Below are 16511 nucleotides of genomic sequence, written 5' to 3' on the forward strand. Positions count from 1 at the left end.
GAGGATTTTTTTCTTTCTACGAGAAACCATGTGGTGGGGGGGGGGGGGGCGCTGGCAGAAGGATCAAACTTCCTCCTTGCATAGGTCATGGCAAAAAGGGCTGCCATTTATTTTTTTAAAGCATTAATGCACTTCCAATCCTCTTTATAGATCATTTGGAACGGATTTTTTTGTGTGCAGAACAAAAAATCCTCAAACGATTGACAAAGTGCATTGAAAGTACATTATCCAACGTGTGCGGAATCAGCTACAGTTCTACTGGGATCTCTAGTTGACCTTCCAGGCCTACGGGGAGTTGTCTTGTAGCAAGGCTTTCCCCGGTTCCGTTATCCTTTTGGGGACGTTGAACTTAAGTTTGGCTGTAATCCTGGAGGAGACATCTGGTTTCAGGAAGTAAAATCCTAACACACCTGCTGAAATGGTGTCTTGGCCTGTTAGGACTTAGTTGCAGAGCACAGATCCACAGTGTTGAGTGATCCCTGCAGCATCGCTGAGAATGACAGTTCAGCAACGAATACTGAAAATTTTATGTTGGCACTTTGACAAAGAGAACTAAAAAAATGCAATTCTTGCCCCTGTGAAAAAAAAAAGTCCAGACCGATTGTGATTGACTTGGGATCTGCAGTGTGACAAGCAATTACACCGCCGCGTGTTCCAACAGGATCTTAATTACTTTCTGTATAGAACCGTAATCTCATTCTCCAGGTCTGTATGTGGATTGTTTCCTCTCCCATGTGCTTCCTCTCGCTTCAAATCTGCCTGCTCCTATACGAAGCAGTCTGTCTTTGCGTCCCCCGCCCCCCCGATTCCCTGCCACGTGAACTAAGGTCAGCGGTGACCAAAGTTTCTCAGTATTTGTCGTGTCCCTGGCACTATGCACTACATGATGCTAGAGGGAGGGCAGGAAGCACTCTGCTTTGACTCCGAGCATCATCACAGGGCCAACTCTCTTTTGGCTTACGTTAAACAACCCTGAAGCCAATTCAGAGAGAGAACTTTGCTTCCTGCAGATGCTCAGAATGGGCTTTCTGCCACCCTCACACAACCATTCTGATTTGGGGATGTGGAAACGTCATAAAGGCAAATTAGACTGAAGGCATAGCTTCCTGCTTGTATTGCGACGTTGTGCTGTCTCATACAAAAAGAGGAATCGTGTGAACCAGCAACAATGAAGATCTTCCTTCTGCTGATAAACGGAGTGAACATTTCATCCTTGTTTGCAGCCTCATCAAACATGGCTGACAGGGATCTTTTTTCATTGGCAAACGCTGTCACTGAAGTTGGGGGAAGGAAGCCTTTTGGCCCAACCCTAAGAAATATCAATGGATATTTAATGACCATAACATAGATCAGAGAGGGAAACTTGATATATTCTAAGAAAGGAAGTCAACCCAAGTAAGAAATCACCTGGCCCAGCCTGGGCTCTGCCACTTTGGACTTGATGGATAAAATTTTCCATCACCATAATCTGTGATGCTGGAGCCTGCAGGAACTGGTGGCAGAAAGCCCATAAATCTGAATGAGTTTGGATAGTTTCTAGAATGATTCTCTTGCTACTGCTCAGTTAAGTCTTGCTGAGTCTGTACCTCTAGTAAGGAAAGTATAGCCCACGGAAATTCTAGTCAATGAGGAATGTATGACAGTTGCTGTAATTTTTGTACACGATAGACTGAATTTCGTCTAAAATTTCTGTGCATGAAAACATGGCTTCCGTGCCTTTCCCTTCTTCTGCAGAATGAAATCCCCACCCCCCCAAATACTACTTCTGGGGGACAAGACACCCCCCCCCCCAGGAGCATGAGAGGGGAGTTGAACAGGTGCCACAGAGAAGGAAATGGGTGAAAATGGCCTCTGCCTTACATGGGCAGATCTTTTTGACAGGAGCCAAACCAATATGAGGTTAAGAGAGCTAGTGTAGTGTAGGTATGCAGCTGTATGTGTGTTATGTGTCGTCAAGCTGTTTCCAACTTAGGATAACAGGGACTATACTGACCTGCTTTGCAGGACTGTTGTTTAAGATTACATTAATTTAAAAGACTGACAAAATGGCACATTTTGTACAAGAAGGTGGAAGGAGAGTTCTTCCACAGGGGAGAAATGTACTTGCGGAGGGGAAAGGGGTGGTGGAACGGATTGCACTGCTGCAGGAGTTGGTGGCGGACTATAGCTCTGAATGTTGCTTTCTATTTTTTAAAAAAGCTCTCTGCAAATAGAAAGTCAGCACAACAGGGAGAAACCTCCTATTCTCTCTCTCTGCCAGTTTTCTGGTTGCAGGGAGTTTTTAACATGGGTGAGCACCCCAAAATGTGACCCTCCACCTGCAGATGAACAGGCTACTGTCCATTCGGCCACCTCCTCCTCCGGTTAGGAGGTTTTCACGCTCGGTTACCAGGGTTCCTGGCTTTGACAAAAGGGTGACAGGTTTCGACCAAAGCAAAAGAGGAGGAAGCAGTTACCTCCAAGACAGCGGCAGACATCCCCTCTGAAGAGGAGCTGTTCACAACGGCAAAGCAGTTTTTCACAACAGCGTGAAGATCTTCCTGAGGTATCTCCGGCAGCAAATGTACTCCATCCGCCCTGCCAACAAAACATTATTTAATCCAACCACTGGCCTGTCTCAGATACCAGAATTCAGAGTCATCTGACCGTACGGAATGGCCACAAGCTCACAGGTGATAATATGTTCTTATTCGGGTCAGCAGCAGGGGGAATGAGAGAGGCCTTTATTTAGATAATTTGTACCGCACCTCTAAGCTTGGAAGGTTATCAATTAAAGCAACCATGCAATGCAATTAATAACAGTAAAAACATTCAATTTATATACTGCCCTTCAGGACAACTTAATGCCCACTCAGAGCAGTTTACAAAGTGTGTCATTATTGTTCCCACAACAATAATCACCCTGTGAGGCGGGTAGGGCTGAGAGAGCTCCGAGAAGCTGCGACTGACCCAACGTCACCCAAGCTGGCTCCAAGTGGTGGAGTGGGGAATCAAACCTGGCTCTCCAGATTAGAGTCCTGCTGCTCTTAACCACTACACCAAACTGGCTTAAGTCAATTCATACAGTTACAAATGTCAGGGAGAGAACGGAGACCAGGATCATTTCCCCCCTCTCTTTTGCTTGATTGTAATGAAAAGTAGGGAGCATCTATAAGTTCTCAACTTTTCCATCACAAACACATCACACTGACAGACACCGCATCCATTTTAATTCCAGAGGGGTACCCATGTTTGTTTGCTGCAACCAAAACAAGAGCCAGAGCCTTAAAAGACAGGAGCGTATTGTAGCATTCATGAAACACTGTTCAGTTGCATCAGGTGCATGAAGTTCTTGGTTGTAATGAATCTGTTCCCCGGAGGGCCCTTCGTTCGGCAGACCAACATCTACTGGGGTTTTCTGGCCCCAGGGAGGTTTGCCTCGCCTTGACCAGGGCCAGGGCCTTCTCAGCCCTGGCACTGACCTGGTGGAACTCTCTGTCTGAGGAAACACAGGGCTGGCAAGATCTACTATCCTTTCACCGGGCCTGTAAGACAGAGATGTTCTGCCGGGCATGTATTGTGGTTGAGGTGAGCAGGCTTCCCCAATCAGCCTCCTGCCAGACATCCCCCCCCCTCCCCAGTCTGCACAACATCTTAACAGCTCACCACCCACCCACAGAATTTGGATGTTGAGGGACTCTGCAACCTGAATGCCGCTGGACTTTATAAGCTGGAATTGTTTTTATTTATTATGCTACCTTGTTTTAGATCTTTGATACAATCCGCTCTGGGCCACTTTTACAGGGAGAGAGGAATCTAAGCGCAATGAACAAATAAAGGAATGAATCTGGATTGTTTCTAAAATCTCACACTAGAAAAAGTATAATGAAGCAATGATGGTGTCTCTGAATCGCTTTGAAAGATGGCAAATTAATCTCCTAAATCAATAAACAGCATAGAGAGGAGGGCATGGCTGATAATTACTATTCATCGCAACAGTGAAAGAGAACTTCCATATACAGCAGCAGTATACCCTCTGATGGGACAAACAATGGGGAAGTGTCATGCTTTTTCAAAGCACTGGTGGCAGGCTTCCTGAAGGCATCTGGCTCAGCATCGTTAGAAACAAAGGGCTGGGCTAGATACACTTTGGCTCGATCCAATAAGATAAGGATGAATTTCACACAATAGAATATGTGAAGTGACCGTAAGTTGGGTATTCTGAGTGGCAGGGGATTCATGTCATTTCAGGGCTGGAATGGCTGGGAAATTAAACCAACACTTGGTCGATTCTTAGAGGTTGCTATAGCACAGGGGCTGTAGTAACTCCTTTCTGGACATCACCGACAAAGTTCAGTTGTTCTCACTGTGTGGGCTGCTTTGGGTCTGATGTTGCTTTTGAGTCTTTAAACCCTCTTGCATAGCTGGCATCTCGTGTCAGCTCAGTCTAAAAATACGTTCATTTCAAAAAGCAACAAAAGCCAAGGGTTTTTGGGGGGGGAGTGGGGGATTTTGCATTTTACAAGGTTTTGAGATTTTACAAAAAAGATTATAGCTGGGCTTAACTTTGCTTCCTTTGCACAGCTACAGAAATTTCATCCTGTTGCACTCTGGCAACACACACACACACCCCGCTGCAATTTCACAACGGCAGGTCCCTTGCGCCTTCAATCAGATCTCCTTCCTGTGAAAGATTTGCTAGGAAAGGTGAACTCTGGCATCCGCCCACTTGTTCAACTGCTACAAACAGACAAAACCTCACGAGAAACAAGAGGCCCGGAGAAAATGTAAACAGCCGAGGTTCAATCAGATGTGAATTAAAAAATGCATTCGGAGATAAGAGTCTAATTAACTGCCAAGAGGCCCAAACTTGCAAATAGCAGATGCGTTGCCCTTTATAAACATAATACAAAGCTCTCAGTTTGATCGGGAAACCAGGCATTCAAAGTCACGCTGGTCTCGCAGGACGAGGAAGGCTTCATAACATTGTGCAGAAATGCTGAGAGAGGAAAGGGCGGGTGGCCGGTGTAACAGGCCCATTCTGGCTTAACAGCAAAGCAGCAGCTCACAGATTTACTGCACCGTGGCAAGGTAAGGAAGAAGGTGCCTCCATGGCTGGGCTTTGATTTTCCTTTGCTAAAGGAAAGGAATGGGAAAAACCAGGTAATTCTCATGGCACAACATCCCATCCTGATGGGCATTGAGGACTCCAAGCCCCACACAAAGAGAAGGTTTGTTCAACGCAGCTTTTCTACGTATGTCAATACTGTGGACAGCTTTGTAGATACAATAGCAAGAGAACGCAAGACTGTTTTCCCCCCAGTGAAAAGTAACAAGGAAGTCCCTGCAGGAATGGATCTTCCCGAGCAGTCCCACGAGACCTCTTGGTGCAGAAATGCCAAATTATTTAAATAGGGCATTAGACCTGCTCTGTCTACAAGAGTCAACGACTTCCGTGGCCTACCTTTTAACTTTCTCCTTTACTTCCTCTGCAAACACTGGATCAACCTGTGGTGAAAAATATGTTATCTTGTACGTCAGGATTGGGAAATAGAAACTCTCTCCGGCGTTAATTCCATCTTCTCAGAAAACAACCCAAACGCAAACAAGTACTCTTGATGCAAACATGCACTGTGCCAAGATTCTTTTTGTGCAATGTTTTACTCATCAGTGAGCACGGAGTTAAACAGGAGGCCAACCATATGCTGAAAGGTAAAGAACTTATCTGGAGAGTAACACAGGGGAGTCCCCTTGGGATTTGGGGCTATACTGGGGGAATTACAAGTGCTGTTCATTCGTTGGCACCTCTCCTGTGATACATGTGCAAACAAGTACTCTTGACGCAAACATGCTGTACCAAGATTCTTTTTGTGCAATGTTTTACTCATAGTCGACATGTGCTCTTGAGCATTGGTAAAACACTACACAAAAAGATCAACTGCACGTATGAATGCATCAGGATATTTCAGGTGATGTTTTCTTAACGCACACGGGCATGGGTAATGGAAATAGACACACAAATGAAGAGAAAGCTAAAGCAAACGGTGTGTTTAAAACCAAAAAAACCACCCAAACAACAAAGTGTTCCAAATAGATCACTTCATCCCAGAAACGGCCAGGTAACCTCCAGTTGTGAAATCTTGGGAGACCTTCAGAGGAGCTAAATTTCAGAAGCATCTCTAATTTGGGAGATGAGGGGAAGAATCAGCCCCTCAACTTTTATAAAAAGACACCGAAGGGTTACGTATTATTTTGGAGAATGTATTACACTTGCTGAAATAAATCAAGGATTTTTGTATGTGTGTGTTTAATTCATAGCTGGGATTTAAAGCCCCTGAGAGGTGAAGCTTGGCTGGAGATGTTTATGCAGTAATTGCTCCGATCAAGATTTTAAGATTGAGGCACCCGCAACCGTCTGCTCGAAGAAATCTTCTGTTTGCAGGGGAAATCAGGGTTTACCACGAGAGGCCAAAACAACGACCCTGGACGGGGACTGAAAGCGCAGCTTCCAGCACAAGCATGGAGTGTTCCAACACATCAACTGACATAGGAGGTATTTAGATGGTACAAAGAAAATCAACATCAACAAACATTAGTCTGCTCTGTGCCTGAGCACCAGCTACAAGTCCTTCCAAAAGAGGCTGTATAGAGGTTTGTGACCCTACAAGTGGCGCTTCATGGGCTAAAGGTCAATGGTGTGCTCTGACCAGCTATTGCTCTCTAGGGTTTTAAGCAGGGATCTTTCCTAGATTAAAAAAAAAAAAAACCTTTTACATGCATGTGGTAGGGAATGAACTTGGGATCCGATATATCAAAGCCTGTCAGGAGTTGGCATGCCTGGGCACCTGTAGTGACCTACAGCCTGGCAAAGGGCCAGGTTGAATTTATCTAGCACCAGGCAAATGTTGAGGAAGTAGTGCAGGAGAGAATACCGTGTGCCACCTTTCCACTGGGAAACATAAAACCACCCCAAAGATTCCTGCGATCTGGGGCTATCCTTCTAGGAGGAGGATCGGAAGAAAGGAAGGCTTAACTCTACCCTATCCCTTTTAGATCTGGCAGTGCTGGTGGCTTTTAAAGAATATTGGGAGAATATTGTTCTACTCTTTCCCGGGGAGTTGCAATGGGGCATGGTGTGTGTGTGTGTTGCAACAGAGGGGCCTATCAACTTTCCATATCCAAAGGCTCACAAAAACCCACAGACAATCTGAAAGCCAGGTTCCTTACTCCCTTTTTCATAACTTTAATTTCAATCTACCCAAACATTTCCTTTCTTTACCAATTCCCTGTTGTGGCAAGAAGATTTTCAGAACTCTTTAAAAATATTCCCTCAGCAGGCAGCAATCTGGTTAAGTAGTAATGTTGGAGGAGGTTTTCTAAATTGCAGGGGCTCTGGTGGTTATTTACGGCTAAACAGGGCTGTTCGTGGGGAGAGTGAAGGAAATGCAAAACGACAACTGAATTGCCTGAAGTCTTTATGCGAGGCGCCTTTGGAGTTGGAAGCACAAACTGCGTTAGACCTGCTCCCAATTTTCTCTTCCACACCAGTTCGCTTTCAAATCTTTTGGTGTATCAGAGTGGAAAGAAATGAAGATTAAAATTTAAAAAAAGAAGAAAGAAAAATATCTATCGCACAACCCAGCGCCAAAAAGAGAAGGTAACAGGCAGCCGGGTATTTTAATGAAAATAGAGGGGTCAAAAGTTTTAGAAAGACAAGTTAATAAACGAGGACAAATTACATCGGTGCTCGTGACAAAGACACGGAGGGGGGAATACAATTATAGAGCAGAGTTTGCCACGGAGCTACCGTGCTACCATTTTGCAAACTTTACCTCAAGAAACTCAAGCGGCTCAGTGATTCTTGTACAAAAACAGAACCTAGCCGGCAGGTTTAAGGAGCAAAGAGAGAGAATCTTTAAGAATAAAAAAACAGCATTGAAAGCATATGCCTCCAACAGGTTGGATTAGGCATTCCGGAGTTTGGTTCCCATGAAAAAATAAGTAGAACAGCTCTCTTAAACAATTCAGTCCATTCTCCCTTTCTGCCCCTGATGTAGGGACTTCCCTTCTAAAACCTCTAGGTGGCACCATTTATCTCCTCTTTGAAACCCTTCCCGGGAGCCCTTGGTTCAAGGTAACCTAAATAACTCTTCCCACATACCAGCTTCTAGGTAGCCATTCCTCCCTCTTTCCCTATCTTCTGTTGTCTCTCCTACAGTTGACATTTAATCCCCCAGGGCAGAAATTTTAGGGAGAGATGCTATATGGGACAGAATCCAGTTTCTGGGGGACACTGGGAAAAAATGCCCTGTCACACTGAGCACATCGCTGCGGACACCACGTCGCTCTCTTCCATTCCACCTGTTCACAATCTGTGCATGTACATATCCCGTGCTCTATTTCCCCCAGCATCACCCTGATAAAGAAACGGGAGATTCTCCAAGAGGACCCTATGATGTCACATGACTCTCTTTCCTGGTAGGAGTAGGTCAAGCAGCCAAGCAGCCGTCCTCTGCCAGGAGAGGGGGGGGGCATGCACAGATACTCAATCATGCCAGCTCCTGAGATCACTCCGGCCATCAATATTAAACGGAGAAACATAAAACTGTAAATGATGATGGTGACAAAAATTGCAGTAATTATTACAGTAGGGGATAAATCCATTCATTCATGACAGGTGACAAGAGGTAATATTTTATAGTAGTAATTACAGTGTGACAGAGGTTCGCTGGGTAATCTTGCGACGTGCTCTCTTAGCCTAACCCACCTTGCAGGGCTGTTGTGAGGATAATAGGGAGGAGGGGAGACCTATGAACATTATGAACACTGCCTTGAATACTTGGGGAGCAGCGTATGAGAAAATAATGAGAATAATAATTGATGGGCTACCCTTGCCTTTAGGAAATGCCCCCTGCCCAATCTGGTGAGACTGGAGTTTTGCCATATGGGGGAGAATACACCTTACATCAATTTTTGGTAAGCTCCAATAACAATAACAAGTATATCCAATTCCAAACAGATCTCAGGTCTCTAACAGCAAACTGGATTTACTAGGACATTTCCTCCCCCACCCCCAAATCCTTTTGTCAGTTGTAGTTTTGTGCCGTCTTTTGCCACGCAAAAATCTCACATCATTTGTTAGCCATCTAACATCTGTTAATTATATCTAAACACAGCCCAGCACAAAGGGCCTCAAAATAGACCGAGCAGAATGGAATGCAGGCATGACTTGTTGACAAGAGAGCCGTAGGCAGAGAAACATCAGCTCATGGGCAGAACGTAGTTGCGACACGTGGAAAGGCACGGCTATTCGGTACAGAGTTCCGGAGGGATTATCTACATATTTGGAAAAACAACCATGTGATACTCATCTTCTCCAGACTGTACCTCTTAAGAATGCAAGTAAAGAATCACATCTTCGAATAATAACATTAAAAACATCCCGTCCCTGCTCATGGAAAGCAAACAGCACATCTCGTTGAGGTGCTGGATTTCTATTTATGTATTCTGGCTCACAACCGACCTAACTCCAACAGCTCTGGAATGCTAAGTATTTTACCCTGTCCCTGTCTCTCACCTACAGCCAGTTTGAATAAGACTCCTTTTGGAAGATACATAGTCAAAGGACTTGTGAAATCTCCATTCCAAAATTAACAGACTGCTGATTAGATTGATTCTTTTTGCACAGGGGTGACCCTTGTTGATGCACCGGTGGTATACTTGTGGGCATTCTGCGTGCAGGGAAAAAGCATCCAAACATGCTGCCCTCCACACACCCTTTCTGAAGTGGTACAGTCCTCGCCCCTAGGGGCTTTTCCTCAACTTTCAGATAAATAGTGTAATGTGGTAAAATAGGCAGCATCTTTTCCAAGGATCAGAATTAAAAAGCACCAGTCTTACCTAAGGGCATAAGACAACCAACCCCCTGATGGATCAAACCAACCATTAATGTGGTCTTGAACCCGGTTTCCCACAGAGGCTAACTAGATGCCCCTTAGCAAGGTTGAGGGAGACCCTTGCCTGAGATCTTGGACATCTGTGGCCAGATAATCAGAGCCAGACTGAGCGATGGTCTAGCTATGCATAAGGCAATTTCATCTCTCTGTGTGTGATTTTCTGAATAGTAAAACCTGTTTGTTTGTTTGTTTGTTTTAACTCTGCTAACTTGGTTACATTGTTTACACCTGTATCATCCAATGGCAATGAGTTCCACAAGTTATCTACACTTTGCACCCCAGAAAAACAAGCGCGTGCTTGGTTTGTTTTCGGATAGCTGCATCTTAATCTAATCTAGGATTTCTGCACACCACAGAAAGAACAAACAACAGTGGATGGCTTTTGAGATGTTGCCCCCTTGTGGCTAATTTTTTCTTTTAAAAGATTTAAAATAAGAAACCTTCCTGGGAAGTTCTTCAATGGCTCTTTTTTAGTTGCAGCATTTTCTCTCCTAACTTAAATAGAGGAAACGTTTTCATGCGACCATTGAAATTATTCCCAACATAACTGGGATTAATCAGCAAGAAACTGTGCTGAATGAGTAAGAGGACATTTAGAAACGTGAATTTGAGTGTCTGGTTAGCAGACACATTTGCAATAGCAGAAACTGCGGAGTCAGAGAAAGAATCTGAAGATTCGTCTGGCCAGACCGTCTCGTCTTGTGACCCGCCAAACTGAACGCAGTTTTCCATAGATGATGATCCAGCAGAGACACAATAAACCTCTTGTTTCCACTGCCTGACTACATAAACTACTCAGACCTCAGTGAGAGAGCACACACATAGGGGCCCAATCCCTGGCCTCTGAAGTAAAAGATCTGAGTTACCACTTTGCAGGGGGACGACCTCTCTCTGAGAACCTGAAACGTTCTGCCAGTCCCAACAGGCGGAAGTATGATAAGGTATAGTAATACGGCTTGCAACTTTTTTACTTCATTCATTCATACCCTCCTTTTTACCCAATGGGGGCCCAAATTGGCTCACATCCTTCTCCTCCAGTTTCTCACAACAACCTTGTGAAGTATGTCTGGCTGATAGTGTGTGACGAGCCCACCTGGCATGCTTCCATGGCAGAGCGGGGATTCGAACTTGGGTCTCCCATTGGGAGAAATCCTTCTATTTTAGGGATGGGCAGGGGAGGGCAAAGGAAAGGAAGGGGAGGGGGAAGCAAGTGGCTAAGAAAGGAAACTGCAAGAGAGGAGTGAGGTAGGTTAGGCTTAGAATGTGTGATTTGTCCAAAGTCACTCAACGTGTTTCTGTGGCAGAGCAGGGATTCGAACCTGGATCTCCCAGATTCTAATTCAACACACTAACCACTATACCACACTTGCTCACTTTGTTTAGGGGCCAAAGTAGAACAGATCAGGTATTTGCACACAGGATTTAAGATTTGGTGGTAAATCAAATAGCGGGAGACTCTGGAGAGGTGTTGTCAGTCAAAAGAGACAGCACTGAGCGAGACTGACCAACAGGCTGACACCATATTGGGGAGCGGATATAGGTTGGTGGTAGAGAAAGCGCTTTGCATGCACACTGTTCCAGGTTTAATTCCCAGCATCTTTGGATAAAAGGGCTAGAAAATACCTTATTTTTGTTCAAGAGCAGCTGCCAATCAGAACAGACAATACCAAGTGATTGAGTTAATGGTCTGACTCAGTATAAGGGACTTTTATATATTAGGGATGACTACCTTTGGATGGTGGGGGGGCTTTATGGCTTAATGCCACCTGTTTGAAAATCCACATGAACACAACTTGTTCCTTGACACATGAAAGAGAGAGAGAGAAACTGATTTAATGAAAAACTTACTGCGGGTCCAATGATAATCAGATGTACAGCAGTTTCCTTTCTGTGCCAGTCTATCAAACAAGGGAAGAGAGTTCTGGTCACAAGAGAAAGAAATAACATTTGTTGGAAAATCTAAGGTAACAGACTCACAAAGCCGAAGACTTTTAAAAAAAATCAAAACCTGGCTTCGTGTTTTATCTTATCTCAGCCAAAGACGACCAGTTCATTTCTCACAAAACAAAGCAAAATCGAAGTGGGGGAAAATTCAAATCAAACCCTGCAGCGTTTGAAATTCGGCCTCTTTCCTACTTAAAATCCACATCATCATCATCATCAACAACAACAGGAACAATAATATCTCAGTGTGGTGGTCACTGGCTGGGCAGGTCAAGAGGCATGGTAACCCAAACATTACGAGACTAACCATTGTAAAACAAGCCTTCCCCAAACCTCTTGTCAATTTTTCTTCGTTTTATTTCCTACGAATACTACCTTCATGCTGGGAGCAAAATAATTACTCTCCCAACTGAAAACATGCAGCCGATATTTTGCTTTGATTGCCAAGTTGCACTACTCCCAGCAGGCGAGGGAAAACACACATTATAGAAATAATGGAGCCCTTCAGATCAATGCCTCTACATGTCTGTGTGTAAATTCTATATATATATGAGAGAGAAGGGGGGGGGGGTTGAGGAGAAAAATTATGAATTTTCTGCCATGAATGAAACAACATACAGCAAAAGGCTCAATGATCTGTTGATCCATTATTGGATCTCCTGATTTAAGTTTTTTTTTTAAAACGTGAAAAAGCTGCCATGCAGGTGATATGGAAGTATGCTTCGGCCCAGAGCAGCGCTTCGGACGGCGGACAAACCATTCCCTGTGGCTTTGTCCTTGTAGAATCCCCCCTCCCTCAGTTAGTATTAGCCCCAGTGGTGATGTGGGGGGGGGGACAAGTTTCATACATGCGTCCTTTGCCCCTATCAGGGCTAATGCTGTCTTATCTCTCAATCATGTTTTTATCCCACCCTTTCATGAATGAGCTCAGAGTGGCGTACACAGTTTCCTCCCTCCTCTATTTATCCTCCCAGCAACCCTGCAAGGTAGGAAGGTGAAAAAGTATGGGTGATTGGGCCAAGTCACTCTTCCAGCTCCCTACCCTGCAGGGTTGTTGTGAGTAAGTTTCTTTAGCTGGAGATTTGAAACCTAATCCTCGTAACTGCTGCACGACACCTGTGCAACTAACACAATGGTCTGACATAGCTCAGGGAAACCTGATTTCCACCAGGGGACAGAGGAAAAGAGTCACCTTTTCTGTCGCATCATGGCTTCCATCTGAATTCTGCCTCTTCCTCCCATGCCTGATTTTTAAGATTAAACATTCTGCAAGGGGGTCCAATCACAGGTCCCCGATTTATTGTGATTCAGCGTTGCAAGGAAAAAATATTACCTTGGTGCGGGAAGATAATAAGCAAGAGGTACCAACCTGAAAAAGCATCCACTAAATACAGCGGGTCTTTGACTCTTCTGAGACCACATATCAAAAGAAAGAGGTACGAACAGTTGTTGTCCTGGAGAATCCCTGTAACAAAGCAGACATACCTTCACACGCTCAGAAATATGACAAAGAAGAATGAAGAGGACAATGACTCAAGGAATAGCTCCGTTTTTGCTGTGCCGGTCTCTGGTCAGGATGGGTGTATCTAATGGCATGGGCGTATATTCTGAACTGAGACCACAGCCAATAGCTGCAGGCCCTTTGGTGTCCTGGGGTGCTGCCATCTTGGATTTCTCATGTATGCCCCCTGATGTGTTCCACAGAAAATCCAAAACAAGTTCCGTAAGTATATCTATTTATTTAAAGGTATCCAAAATGATCAGGAGGTTGAAGCACCTTCCCTATGAAGGCAGGCTCAAGAGTTTGGGAAATCCTAGTTTAGAAAAAAAAGGAGACTGGGGGTAGAGGGGCAACATGATTATGAAAGACGGACTCACTATGGGTAATTTTGACTGGAGAATTGGTTTTAGGGGGTCAGAGAGGACAGATATAGTTATAAGGCACTATATGCCTTGAAGAAGCTATGCAGGTCTTGGTTTGGTTAAAGCCTGGATGGGATACCTTCTGGACACCCTCTAGATACCACTTTAATTTAATTGATAAAAGACAGGAGGGACACGAGTGCGAGAAAACAACAGATTTTGAAATCCCACAGCCCCAATCTAGATCAGACGTTCCCTCCATCTCTTGCTTGCTCCTCGAAACTAAAATGGTTTGGGGGGGATCCGATCATGAACCCTCAATGTAACAAGCCGTACTGGTAGAACACATCCTTTGGCCACAGAAGGTCCCACTTTCAATCCAGGCAGAAGCATCTCAAGAAACAGGCTTGGGACAGACTCCACGGCTGAAAGGAACGGCTCTCCGAGAACCAGGTGGACCAAGGCATCTTAGTATGTTTGTGTACTGAATTGTTCTGTCAGTATTTTATTTACTTATTTACTGCACTTATATTCCACTCTCCCTGTAAAACAGGCTCAGAGCGGATCACATAAAAAATATAAAACGAGTAGCATAATAAATAAAAACAGTTCCAGCTTAAAAGAAAACCCCAGTGGCATTCACATTGCACAGCCCCATAATATCCAAAACCCGTGGAGTGGGTGGCAAGCTGTCAGATGTTGTACAGACTGGGGGATATCGGGCAGGAGGCTGACTGGGGGGGGATCCGCTAACCTCAACAATCATAGGCCCGGCGAAAGGACAGTAGATCTTGCTGGTCCCGTGTTTCCACAGACAGAGAGTTCCACTGGGTCAGTACCGGGACCTTGGCCCTGGCGGAGGCGAGGCGAACCTCCCTGGGGCCTGGAACCACCATCAGATGTTGATCTGCCGAACAAAGGGCCCTCCAGGGGACATATGGCGAGTATCCTGTGCATGGCCAGGTCTACAAGTACCCCCGCTAAATGCAGGTACAGTTGGTAGCCCCGTACAGACAACCCATCCCTGCAGAGAGGGGGAGCAGGCACGAGAGTTCAGGCCCTGCTTCCCATCCCTGTGAGATCAACAAGTTGTCTATGCGTGTGAACTAGGCTGGCCAGCCTCCAGGTGGGGGCTTGGAGTTCTCCCAGAACTGATCTCCAGACTACAGAGATCAGTTTCCATGGAGAAAATGGCAGCGTCAGTGTGGGCAATATAGCATCACTAACCTGTTGAGGTCTCTCTCCTCCCCAAACTCTGCCCTTCCCAGTCTCTGTCCACAAATTTCCAGAAGTTTCCCAAGTTTGAGCTGGCAACGTGACTGCGGACATGGGGAGAGGAAGTGTGTGTGTGTATGCTTCCCCCTCGTGATCGGCGACACCACATTCTGAATGCTGCTGATCCACACGTTCACACTACACAGACAGCTCAGAGATAGAGTGGAAGTGCGAGGCGGGGCCAACAAGGTCACGCCTGCTCTCCCTCCTCGTGTATCCAGACAAAGCATGGATGGAACATCTGTACGGAGATAATTCTGTCATGCCAATCCAATGTTTGGAATGTTGGGAAAAGCAAACGGAGATCTTCTTTCCCCAAGTGGGTCATCCGTCCATGCTGGTGATGCCACCTGCTCAGTTGTCTCCCATGCACAAAAAAACAGCGGCCAAAAGGTCATTGGCTGTAGCAGAAGACCTAAAGCAAGCATACAACTTGCAAAGTGTCAGTTCAAGTCCAACATTTTTACAGCTGATACAGTGTCAAGAAAATTTATTGAAGATCTATTCCCCTTTGCTGCTTTCAGAAATCGGTTTTTACTTAAATAATTAATCTGTGTGGGAAATTCTTCAAAGCAACACTCAAGTCAAAGCCAGCACTGCATGGGGGAAACACAATGGAAATAAAAGTGTCTCACGGTGCCAACAGAGGAAAGAGAAGGGGGAGGCCCCCTGTGAGGCATGGCCAGGGCTACCTGTGGTCCACTGGAATGGTACATCCAGATATCCCAGATTTTACACCAAGAAGAGTTTAATTCAGGCACAGAATGCCTCCAGTGCTGCATAATTTATTCTGCAACTTTTGCTACTTTGCATAAACTTCCCATTCCTCTAAAAGGCGGTTCAACACATCATTGCCTATACTGGGCAAAATTATGCACCCTGAATTAAACTTGCATGTTACTTCCAGTTTTGCATCATTTACGCCATAACTGCATAAACTACACACATTTGCACAATACTTCCAGTCGCACATAATATATGTTTTCGACTCTTGCATAATTTATAAATTATACAAGCAAATAAAAATTTACATATCACCTCTTACTCTGCATTTTTACTAATTTATTGGGATTTTGCTGGCTGTGCAGAAAAAACAAACAAATGCAGAACTATGAAGCCCAATCCCCAATCACTGAAATCTCTGAATCGTTATTTTTTGTCTTTGTGATTAAAAAAGGACAATCCGGCCTTTCTACCACATTAGCCTTCTAGGAGGCTCGCAAACAACATATATCCCCACAGAAAACAACGTATTGATTGATTTAATTTATACTCCGCTCTCTCCGAAAGCTGGCTCAGAGTGGCTAACAAACTAATGCTATTTTTATATATATATATATAACATACAATAAAAACAATATTATTATATAAATATTATAAAAAGATTATAAGGCAGCACATAATGCATCCCACATCTCAACTAAAAGCAATATTTATTGATTTAGGAAAGGAATATGCTGCCTCTCCAGAGGCCTTCTCAAGGTGACTCACCAA

At 44.7% G+C, this 16511-nt stretch overlaps 1 protein-coding gene across 1 annotated transcript in view; it reads right to left on the minus strand.

Moving 5' to 3' along the window:
• The window catches only part of GLT1D1 (glycosyltransferase 1 domain containing 1), a 67556-nt gene that overhangs the window by 15524 nt on the left and 35521 nt on the right, over window positions 1-16511 (minus strand). Inside the window, exons 7-10 of the mRNA XM_054996677.1 lie at window positions 13249-13344; window positions 11784-11833; window positions 5444-5487; window positions 2457-2577 (exon numbers count right to left, since the gene is read on the minus strand). Of these exons, the coding sequence (XP_054852652.1) occupies window positions 2457-2577; window positions 5444-5487; window positions 11784-11833; window positions 13249-13344 (311 nt within the window). The remainder of the gene's footprint in view (window positions 1-2456; window positions 2578-5443; window positions 5488-11783; window positions 11834-13248; window positions 13345-16511) is intronic.

Source organism: Eublepharis macularius, chromosome 13 (genome assembly GCF_028583425.1).
Source record: "Eublepharis macularius isolate TG4126 chromosome 13, MPM_Emac_v1.0, whole genome shotgun sequence".
NCBI classification, from domain to species: Eukaryota; Metazoa; Chordata; class Lepidosauria; order Squamata; family Eublepharidae; genus Eublepharis; species Eublepharis macularius.